This window comes from Orbicella faveolata, unplaced genomic scaffold, assembly GCF_042242905.1.
Source record: "Orbicella faveolata isolate gen_17 unplaced genomic scaffold, um_ofav_v1 contig_26, whole genome shotgun sequence".
Taxonomy (NCBI): domain Eukaryota; kingdom Metazoa; phylum Cnidaria; class Anthozoa; order Scleractinia; family Merulinidae; genus Orbicella; species Orbicella faveolata.
In genome coordinates, this window is record NW_028301554.1 from 15,591,495 (window position 1) to 15,603,252 (window position 11,758).

At 39.6% G+C, this 11,758-nt stretch overlaps 1 protein-coding gene across 1 annotated transcript in view; it reads left to right on the forward strand.

Moving 5' to 3' along the window:
• Positions 1 to 9,945, forward strand: part of LOC110044104 (uncharacterized) — a 36,888-nt gene extending 26,943 nt beyond the window's left edge. The window contains exons 11-20 of the mRNA XM_089296229.1: positions 156 to 321; positions 1,628 to 1,839; positions 3,271 to 3,455; positions 4,633 to 4,737; positions 5,888 to 6,004; positions 7,081 to 7,269; positions 7,497 to 7,708; positions 8,577 to 8,617; positions 8,723 to 8,819; positions 8,926 to 9,945. Of these exons, the coding sequence (XP_089152355.1) occupies positions 156 to 321; positions 1,628 to 1,839; positions 3,271 to 3,455; positions 4,633 to 4,737; positions 5,888 to 6,004; positions 7,081 to 7,269; positions 7,497 to 7,708; positions 8,577 to 8,617; positions 8,723 to 8,819; positions 8,926 to 9,085 (1,484 nt within the window). The 3' untranslated portion in view covers positions 9,086 to 9,945. The remainder of the gene's footprint in view (positions 1 to 155; positions 322 to 1,627; positions 1,840 to 3,270; positions 3,456 to 4,632; positions 4,738 to 5,887; positions 6,005 to 7,080; positions 7,270 to 7,496; positions 7,709 to 8,576; positions 8,618 to 8,722; positions 8,820 to 8,925) is intronic.
• The last annotated feature ends 1,813 nt before the right edge of the window (positions 9,946 to 11,758 follow it).

Consider the following 11,758-nt stretch of genomic DNA (forward strand, 5'->3'; position numbering starts at 1 on the left):
GTGGTTCGACTGTATTACAAAAGTTCATCGTATTGGTTGACTCCTGACTCAACAAGAGTTTTTATTTGTCTAATTATTTCTCATCTAGTCCTTTCAAATTACTAAAATGCCCAGAGTTTCTAAGGCCGGTATCTTTTAAATATTGCATTTTTCAGTGCCTACAATAACGAAACCTGGTCAACCGACGGAGGGAAACCCCAGTTCCAATGAAACGATAATATTCATCTCATCTGGCAGCATGGCTTTTATTCTGTTACTTGTGTCATCTTTCGCTCTAGGCTTCATCTGCTACAGAAGGTTACATCGCAAGCGAATAGACAGGTTATATGTTGTCATTATTATCTCACTGCTTACCCCGAAGCGTGATGAATTCATCGATTAGTAGGTACACCAACACAGGAAAGATTCTCAGAGTATGCCGCAGGTAGAAGGTAACAACAGCTAAGTAATTACAAGTTCCTCATCAAACTGGCATTTTTGCGCGAAGTGGAAAATGAACTTACTAGCACTTAAAGGAACATTACCTCCCGGGGGGACTCCCACATGAAAAGGACGGGGGTGCTCGTCGTACCTTTTAGGGGTCCAAAAGCCGTTTTGGTACCTCTTAGGGTATTAAGCCTCGAAAGGTCCACAGCGGGAGCTTTCGTGGCACTTTTAGGGTATTGAGCCAAAGAAGGATGACACGAGATTTTGACAATCAACTTTACAAGTAGAAGGTATTCGAAATAATCTTCTTTATCGCTATTTAAAACTATGAAAATGTTTCTGTTAACGTGTCGGTTTAGAATTGGCAACTCTTAGGGATGCGAAAATTTTCAAGCCACGCCTACAAAACAGGATCTTGGCACCTCTTAGTGGTTCTTTTCAATATCTCCGACGAACACCCCTGTCCTTTTTTTTTGGGAGTTCCCGTCCTCCCGGGACAGTACCCGGCTGATTATCGAAATTTCGCCTGCCATTAATCTATATGATATTGTCAAATGCCACGAAAATTAACAAACACATTGCATAAAAAGATTCTTCGTGGCAAAATGGAACAAGTAGTTTGGGGAAGAAGTACAGGCGTAAATAGCCTTCTCCAGGCTCTCGGTTTGTGAAGCGCGAGAACGAGGGGAATCTGGGAAGAGCGCAGACCAATCGAACGCTTCAGAGCGGAAAAACGTAATAAGCATGCGCGAGTCTTGGCCAGGCGCCAGGCTCCCAGTTTGAAAAAAATGGCTGGAATTTCGTCGATTAGATAAGCAAAAAAAGTTACGAACTAACCCTATGCTTTCCCAATTTTCCCGGTAGGCAGCAACATTTTAGCGTCAGTAATGGAAAGCTGGTGTATTGTTTTCATGGGGAATTAACATGTTTGTCTAAGCTCGATTACTAGCCACTGTTCAAGAAAGGAGCCCGCGCTCCTCTCCCGCACTCACGAACGTAGACTGGATAAGAGTGAGCGGCGGAAATCGAGCGTAGCCATGGTTTGTCTTTTCTCTTATGTTAAGTTATGAAGTTATGAAAAAAGTTCCCGTTCACACGTACTGTATCGAAAGAAGCAATATAACTAAAAGCATCGTACACTGTACCATACCACAGAGTGATAACATTTTGGTTGTTAAACTATTTTCCCATCGTTCCACAGATCAACTCGTTCAGTTCGCGCAATTATCCCGCTTGACAAGTGGGAACTTCTTCCCGAGGAAATAAAATACGAGGAGGAGCTGGGTCGAGGAGCGTTTGGTGTGGTTTACAAAGCAACTCTGAAGAGACGAGTTGGAATAGAAGTGTTTGAAACTGAAAAAACACTGAAGCCGGAGGAGCCATGCCAGGTGGTTGCAGTCAAAGTATTGCAAGGTACATAACAAGATCATACTAAATCATGTATCAAAGTCAGCAAAGTATAACAACGCAAAAGCTCTACTTTCTCTAAATTATACCGCTATAGCAGTATAACTATAGTAGAACATACTATAAAAATGTGAGTAAAACAAACTATAAAAATGTTAGTATACTAAATGTTAGTAGAACATTTACTAGATATATGTTATTGAACTAGCTTGTTCGGTTCGTATTGGAGAACCTTTGTCGAGTTCCTTTTTTGCAGGATTACGGACCTGCGAAAAAAAAAAACTCGACCAATGTCCTACAGTACGAACCGAACAAGCTACCTTATCACATGATATTTTCGCGACGCGTTAATTTGGCGAGTTTCGCGATTTAAAAAAATCGCAAAACTAAAGTGATTAAAGTGACGCGAACAATAAGTTAAAGTGATTCAAAATACAAAATTTCCGCCAAATCGCGGAATTCAAGTGTCGCGAAAATTTCATATAATAAGGTAGTCCAATAAAGTATTTATTATAATGGCTCCGTTTTAAGCTGCTGATAAATTTACGCGTCTTCGCGATCCATAATCCATAATCCATAATCGCATGAAGGCTCGAGCAATTAAGGTTTTACACTACTAGTGTTATCTGAAAATTCTTTCAAATTGCACTCGACTAAAGGCTTGTCCAATTTTGAAAGAATTTTCAAATATCTGATCACTCGTAGTGTAAATCCTTAATTACACTCGCATTCATACGATTACCTTTACTAATTATCTTTTCTGTTTTAACTATCTTTTCTTGTAACCAAGAGTTTTTCTATTTGGGCAATAAAGCGTGTGCTGTTGGTGTATAAAAATCTAATAGTAAGCACCCTAAATTTAACTAAAATTGTCTTCCAAACACGAATCTTTCTGTGGTTGAAGATCTCACTCCTGACTGGTTATAACACTATTAACATGCCAAACTTATTTTAGGTGTTCACGGTTTTGTGAGTTTGACTGTACTACTTTTCACTTACTAAGTAATATTTCCCTCGACATTTGCTTTAAGCCTAACATCATGATCACGAGAGATTATATCCTTTAAAAAATGGTTATTATGATACCTGTGCTTTGCACATTGCGATCGTGTAAAAAAAAAAATGCAATTCAATAAATGACAAGGAAACAAAGGCACAACAACAAAAAATAACAATGAAACCGTAAGTAAGGATATAACTTAGGAAAAGCGGTGTGATTGAGAGACAAAAGACAGAACAAATTGGTTTAGAAGCCAATCAGTCTTTCTTTTATCCGATGCCAAAAGCCTCAACCTCCTTACATCTCAATGCACTGATCATAAGCTGCAATAATGCATAATTAGTCTTGATACCAAACCGTACATTAATGTAGTTTTATCAGCTTCTATTCCTACTAAGTTGGGATTCTTCCTGTGTTATTTGGACCTACATATGTAGATAATCCAAGCGAAGACCAAAAAGAAGAGTTCTTGCAGGAGATAGAGCAGATGAAGGTGTTGGGTGCACACCAGAATATTGTATCTCTGGTTGGCTGTTGCACTTTGCAGGAGCACAAGTTCCTAGTGATAGAGTACGTTCCGTTTGGTGATCTGTTGCAGTGGTTGCGACGCAGGAGGCCATCGGTAAGACGTTTTCTAAAGAGCAGTTTCATTTTGCCTCAGTTATTTCACAGGAATGTATTTTACGCAATAGAATGAAAAGGAAGAGAGTCAATCTCTCACATAGGCTTTATTTTTAAGGTAATCTTCTCATGTTATTTTAGATCATTCGCGGTTGCGGAATAGAAATGACAGGAAGGTCTAGAAATAGCAAATCCTGTGCACAAATTTTAGTCACGTGGTCAGCCCAAGCAGCTTTGCACGTTTTTTTATCTTCCATGAAAACATCCACGCAACGTGCGTGGTAACATTAGGGAGCTTAAGCAACAACGACGACGTCTAGTAAAAAATGAACTTATATTGTACAAGCGAAATTCGCGATTGTCTAGATCTGTTCGGTACGTCCATGGCTCTAAAACCGTGCTTAACCTAAATATGCAGCGACGGCGTTCAGTTCCAAATGGAAATACGAAAAATTAGCCGTCGTCGTCCACGTTCCGTAGACGACGCGGAACATGGTCATTTCACGATGTTGTTTTGCAGAGGACGGCAAAAAATGTACATTCAAACATTTATAACGCACGTGCACAGCTATAGTTTTCTCATTAAACCTTTTGTTTGGTGACGTTCTCGTTGCCGTCGTCGTCGTGGCTTGCTTAGGCTCCCTAATATCCGCGGGAAGACTGGATACCTTATCTAAAAATAAATTGTAAGGGATTACCTTCAGAATGAGGCTTATTTTGAGGATTAACGTTGTTAGCCTTCATCCTCTCTTGAGTTTTTGGTCTCACTCTCTTTCAAAAGGGTTTGGGCTCTTAGTTGGTGTAGAAGACACAGTTGACATGAAACAATAGAGAACAAAAGGACAAGAGAACGAGGAAAACAATGAAAACAATAGGTTTGTGAGGCGGTGTTCTATTGGGACTTGTGTCCTGTGTCGTCTACACCAAGAAGGAGCCAGTGTTTTGATACAATCCTATTCGTGATGGTTCATGTTAATGATTTGATGTAAATAACCAGAACTTGCAGTTTAGCTGTCTTTCGCTGCAGGATTCTCATGGTTTTGTGTCTTTTTAAGGTTTCGGTTGCAACAAAAGTGTTCTACTGTGTAGTCTATTCATCTTTAAATTTACTTGTGTACACACATACGATACAAACTATGATAGCAAATCATGAGCCAATCATTCTCACTGTGCTCTAGATCAATCGAAACCAAGCCGATAATGTTAAAGGTGAAGAAAATTCTTATCAAGACAAAGAAACATTCAATGCTCAAAGAGACGTGAGTAAAAATAACCAGCTGCAGGTAGGTGCCTTGCATCTTATTTTATTCTCATGAGACAAGATTTGGTATTCTGAGGCGGATTGTGGGAAGCTCGGTCGGCCTCGTCAAGCGCCATCGACCTAACGAGCGTGAAAAATTATGATATTAAAACTGGTACGCTATTTGGTACTTCCTCATCGAATTTTTACAAGAAATTAATACGTCAGTTTTGATGCCACATGGCTGAGCGGTCGACAGAGGGGTAGATGAGAAGAAATGAAGGTGGGTTGGGTCGGTGGGTTCGTTCAGGAATTAAATGAGTGGATGAACGAATGCCCGTACGAATACACGGAAGGCCGGACGGACGGACGGACGGACGAACTAACGTACGAGGACTTACGTGTATGATTCACAGTTTTCGGGAGCTGGCGCCCAAGTTGAAAGCAGAAGTCGCTGTTTCCTCAGCAGACATTTCTGAGGTAACCGGCTAGAAATGGCAGGAAATGCATGGTTATAACTTATCAACATACATCATTAATTTCTTATTGTATGGTCGAACTTTTAAGTATCGGTTTTTTACAGCCCAATTAGTACGCTCAGATATAAACCGTACCTGAACTCTCAGGCATTTGGGGCCTTCTCAGCAATTACACCAGGAAATGGAACGTAATTTATCAAACACGAGAGACAGTGTTTCATCGGGATATCCAAACACCGAGAGGAGAGTTGAAAATACGAAGCGCAGCGGAGTATTTTTGACGAAATTCGAGGTGCTTGGATAGCCGATGAAACACTGTCTCGAAACAAAAACTAAGGAGTAAACGGAGAACTAAAATCGTCAAAATCTTTGCTTATTAAGACCGGGTATCCAAACACCCTTCACAGTTGTGATTTTCCTTTGTTTTAACTTGATGAATTATTAATGAGTTTGGGAAGAAATGTGTCACTTTCATTAAGAATTAAACTCTTCTGCCTCTCACTCAGTTTTGGAGATATGTACTAGTTTTCAAGAATACACTGACCACCATATTGGACTATGACAATCAATTAAGTTGATATATAGAAAGGCTTCTCACTTGCTTCAAGTAGTTATTTTCACATACTTCTCAATGTATAAATTTCCATATTATAAAGGGTTGGCTTACTACCCGTATTTCATGAAGGTGTGCCAATATCATTTTATTCCATACAGGAAACACCGGAAACACACGTTAGAGAGAAAACTCCTCGGATGACTGAATCGAATCCATCAAGTGATACTAGGGATGTCGTCCTCGACATAACACTGTCTTCCGAGAATCTTGATAAGGTTAGAAATTGTTATCTATGAGGAATTTTGTTTTTGCACGGCATATTTCCCTGACAGTTTATTGCTTTTGCACTCGCGCAACTGAAAAATGAAAGACACAAGTTCATGAAGTACTTTGTAAAAGTTAGAAAAATTTGTTTGAGTGGCAGTTTTCCGCCATGCCTTTGGGACAACACTCTCGAAGACGGCTCAAACAATATATTGCGTTTCTGAAAGCGTAAGAAAGCATAAGCAAAGTACCAGACAGAGGCAAACACTATAGCATCCGTAACGGTATTAAGTTAGCTTTATAAATAGAGTTATTCAATTCGATTTTATAGTGCGACTATTTGAACCGGGCCACCTAGAGGAAAACTAGCCGATCAGAACTTAAACTGGAGTGCTGTCTTTTTCGGGAACGCAAGCAAGGGTTCGTTCGGCATGAATACGTGAATACTATCTACTCCTCTGTGTTATAGACACTCTACAGATTCAGCCCTTAACCGCGAATTTACATAATTATAAATTTCACTCGAAAACTCTAGTTTGAAACCTCGTTTCGCGACAACTAAAGCGAAACCGCTGAAAAGCACAAAAAAGTTGAAAAGTTTCCTGAGAGGTCCGCAATTACAGTTCACAGTTTTGTTGGGTTTCCAATTTTGTAACTGAACTATTGTTTGTATATTTCAATGTTATTGGTTTATCTAAGAAAAAGAAAGCCATCCTTTGCTCTGAAGTAACATTCTGATTTGTTAACTCTTTTCCAAGTGGTTCGAGCAGTCGCACTGTAATAACGGCGAGAGTGTAGTCGACCTGCCGTGAAATGTCACCACCACGCATTGCGCAGTTCAAAAATGGCGGCGACCGGGTAGAACAACCCATCAAAAGATGGTTTCTATGGAAACATGAGGGCACCTGGTGAAATCGGCACATTAATATCTTTTTTTTCTAAATGCTACAAAAAGTCATCAAGGCTGGTACATAATTGCAGGAAGAATAGAAGTTAGCGAGAACTATTTCTATTTTCCGCCTCCCGAGCGTAGTTATTTATTTTGCTCTTTCTTTTTTGATCTTTATTTATTTATCTATTTATTCAGGAAAACAACAAAAGTTTCCTGGATCAGGAAAACATCGATTTGTTGCCGTTGCCATCGACATCACAGGGAGACAGCAACGCTGCCGCCATGTTGATATCAACTGAAAATATTGATGATGACGACGAAGAACAAGACAGCTTTACTGATCAACAGCTGTTTTCATTTTCTTGGCAAATAGCAAAGGGAATGGTAATAATGAAACGTTTTTAGATTTTTTAATTTGCTCAAGATTTCTATGTGGTGATAGTTGGTGAGGCCGTTTGCAAATCAATTATCACATCATAGGAGTCGCAGTCAAGTAGTTCTAACTTTGCTTCAAACAATGATGTCTAGCTATTTCTTCACATAATGAAATTTTCGTTGTTCCTTAACAAAATGGCAACTCATCTATATCTCTCTTTTACGTTTTTAATTAGAATCACCTCGCAGAGAAAGACTTAATTCATCGTGACCTTGCAGCTCGTAACATTCTGGTTGGCAGTGATAACCGAGTCAAAGTGTCAGACTTTGGGTTGATGAGACAAATTTACGAGGACGTTTATAGCATAAAGAAGGCAAAAAAGCTTCCAGTCAAATGGATGGCTCCAGAATCGATAGTCGATGGTACTTTCACCATCAAGAGTGACATGTAAATAAATAATACAGTCTTATGGCACGACATTTCCTTACTCTTGCAGCAACCTTTTGATATCCAGATTTGCTCAAATGCCATTATTGTACTTTTAGCTTATTTGTGATACTTGTACATGAAATATGGGTTATTGATCAGGCGTGAGGTCAAGATGGCTGGATATTGGCCATTTTTTGTGAGTTTATAGACCGAGATGGAGTCGAGGTCCATAAACTCGTAAAAAAGGAAGAAGGCCAATATTCAGCCTTGTTGACCGAACAAGCTTGGTAATAGTGATTTATTATATGACTTTCGGGGAGGTTTTTCTCGCGGGACACAGCCGGTAGTCCCGAGCGGGCAACATAGCGCCATCTTGCCCGCTCGGTAGCCAATCACAGAGCAGGATTTGGTTCATGTTGCCCGCTGACGGGAGCGAGCCGTATTATAAAGAATGTTATTAAAGACAGTGGGTCCAAGATTTGATGACGTATGCAGGCTATAGACTGTATAGCATAATCTGTATGCAAGCGCATAATGCTTTCGGAATGTTTTATTTCCATGTCAACCCATATACATGGATGGTTTTCATCCAACTTTTCCTCCTATCCATATAACCTCGCGTGCGCATGTGCTTAGTGTTACGTTTGTTGTCAGTTCTAGTGTTATTGCAGACCCTGAATGTTTGAGAGCCAAGAATCAACGAAATTTTAAGTCAGGATAAAATAAATTGTGTTTCTTGTTTTGGAAATATCAGAAACACCTAGACACGAGTTTTGAATGAGCACGCTGTTATTATACAATTCTTCATACACAAATGTTTAAATTTTTGTGTCGAATACTTAAAAAACAAGACTTGTTAATTCTAGCGTTTTATATTATCTTATAGCTGGTCCTTTGGTATTCTTCTTTGGGAAATGGCCACCATGGGTAGGTTAAAAAAATGGTTATTTTTTAAATTTTATTTCTTCCTGTATTTCCGCAGAAGACAACTTTTTCCTCTGTTATATTTCTCATTTTTCTGATGTAATTTAGGAGGTATACCATATCCTACACTGACCAATTCAGAACTGTGTAGACATTTGAAGACTGGTTATCGCATGGAAAGGCCTGATATGTGTTGTGACGAAGTGTAAGTGACTGAATTAAGATGTGTTTCGTTGTCGTCCTTTTGAAGGAGGATTGATTAGTGAGATGTAGCCTTTTGACTTACTCACGCCTCTGTCTTTCTGTGATAGATATGAATTGATGTGTGAATGCTGGAGGGAAGATCCGTCGACTCGTCCCAGTTTCTCGGAGTTGATTGAGCGACTGGAGGTGATGATGACGAGGGATGTACCATATTTTGACTTGAACAGGCATGATGAGTTACGCCCCTGCTACAACGTGCCCGCCTGAAAGCGGATGTGTTGGTGGAAATGAAAGTAACAAAAGAAACCATGGCTGGTAAAATACACTGCAGGTTTACTTAGTACTGTGCGAAACTTGGAATAAATATGCTTACATGTTGTAATTGAGACTAGCTTCACATAGAGCGGTTTTCACTTGAGGGTCGAAAAGTAATTGGTTTTGCATCAACCATGGCTACACGACTGGCTTAAAATTTCACGCCACTTTTTTATCCAATCAGAAGTTAAACCAAAACAATTGTGACACACTCGCCTCGTTTTCCCGCGCTTTGCGTCAGCTACATGTAATTACTTTGATTGGCTCATTGGATTGTCTGCGTCCTTTGTGATTGGCTAGAGTGATTACTTTGGTTTTGGTTTTACGACACTCAATTGAAAACTGCTCTAAATTGGTAAAATCAATTTAGTGAAATTACTTCCTATTACACTGTAACTGATTCTGCTGTGCTGGTTGTATACGCTGTAACCTGAAGAAAGCAACATTGAAAAAGAAGAGACCAGACAACAAAATGGCTACGTTTGAAGTTCTTGGCATCTAAGAGAAAATTTAAGGTGCTTTAGATGGATTTTAAGATTGTGAGTTGTAATTTAAAACAAGAATTTTAAATTTTAAATCCTTCTTGTTAATTCCATGATGCTCAGATTTTGCTACTACTGTAGTTGTAAATATTTGTAAATCTATAATTTAGAATTCTCGGAATACACGACCACGCGTCGATAAAATCGTAAAGGTAAATAAAGCTAACCTTTATGCTCACTCAAGAAACAATACCACTCCTAACCTCTATTAAGAAATAGAAAAATGAAATGGAAAGAAAAAAACTCAATAAAACATTTTGAAAACACCTATTTATACTCATCAATTTGGACTTGACTTTTAAATACTGGAATGAAGGGGCAGTGACATGACCCTCGTATAGACGAAATTTGAGACGACGACGGAGTCGAGGTTCACAAAAATGCAAAAAAGAACGAGGCCAACATCTGGCTTTCTTAACTGAACAAGCTTGCGCAATAAAGAATTTGTTATATGGGATAAAGAAAACAGCAAACAGCACACAACTTTGTGGGAAACAATGCGTCATCCCGAGTGGGCAAGATACATAGTCATTCAGTCATTCAGTCATTCAGTCATTCAGTCATTCAGTCATCCAGTCATCCAGTCATCCGGTCATCCGGTCATCCGGTCATTCGGTCATTCGGTCATTCGGTCATTCGGTCATTCGGTCATTCGGTCATTCGGTCATTCGGTCATTCGGTCAGTCGGTCATTCGGTCATTCGGTCATTCGGTCATCCAGTCATTCAGTCATTCAGTCATCCGGTCATTCGGTCACTTGGTCATTCGGTCATTCGGTCATTCGGTTATTCAGTCATTCTGTCATTCGGTCATTCGGTCATTCAGTCATTCATTCACTCTGTCACTCAGTCATTCGGCATTCCCACATCACCCATAATACACCTTGTTTGCCCCCCACAAATTTTTCCAATTAATTGTATACGGATATGGTAAATGTTATTTTGTATTTTTGTTAGTTAATGTTCAAACCTTTGTTGTATTTAGACCAATACCTCCCTTTGGAGAGCAAGGCGCAATAAAGAATACTGTTACTATTACTATTAGTCATTCAGTGATTCAGTCGTCCAGTCGTTTGGTCATTCGGTGAGTCAGTCAGTCAGTCAGTCAGTCTGTCAGTCTCTCGGTCAGTCAGTCAGTCAGTCAGCCAGCCAGTCAGTCAGTCGGTCAGTCAGTCAGTCAGTCAGTCTTTAAATCAGTCAGTCAGTCAGTCAGTCAGTCTTGCAGTCAGCCAGTCAGCCAGTCAGCCAGTCAGTCAGTCAGTCAGTCTTTCAATCAGTCAATCAGTCAGTCAGTCAGTCAGTTGTTCATTAAGTCAGTCATTTGGTCAGTCAGTGATTGAATTGTACAGCAAGATATTAGGAATATGGAATATGGGATTTATTATGATATTTTAAAGCTTGATTGAAAACCACTATTTGAAAATCGTATTTCGATCAACACTGCTTTAGCTCATCTCATGAGCTATTCTGTTTCTAAGCCCATCCAAACCCTTTACGAAGCTGTATAAGTCCAGGGGTTATAAGCGGCAGTTTACGGGGTTGTTCACGGGTGCGGGGCCCAGAAGACTCTTTCCAGGCGGGATCACATCAATCGGCCGGCACCATGAGGCGCCACGTATTAACAGTATTGGTTGAAGAAATAATGAAGAAAACGTGCGTCGCTTCTGGGCACTTAACACGTAAGCTTGTGGTGTGGTTTTCTTGGGAATGGGTCAGTGTGACCAGCCAGTTATATAATGAGAGATCTTTCTGAAATGCTATTCCCTCATTCAGTCTGCAATTTTGTTTTCCCCATTCCATTCCATTCGCATTCCATAACCTTTATCCTGTTAATACGCTTATATCAATCAGCCATTCGATATAATAAATCGATATCCTCAATAACTAGCAAGCCTTCATAAGAAGGAAACAAGAAGCTTCAAAAGCTCATAACAGGACGGTTAAAACTTTGTTGGTTAAAAAGTGTAACATCTTTCAAAGTTTTGGGAAAGTAATCGCGTGAATCACAAGAATATCCCTGGGGTATACTATTTAAATCTGTTAAAATGTAGGATGTATATCTCGCAGTCTGTGACAACAACTTCA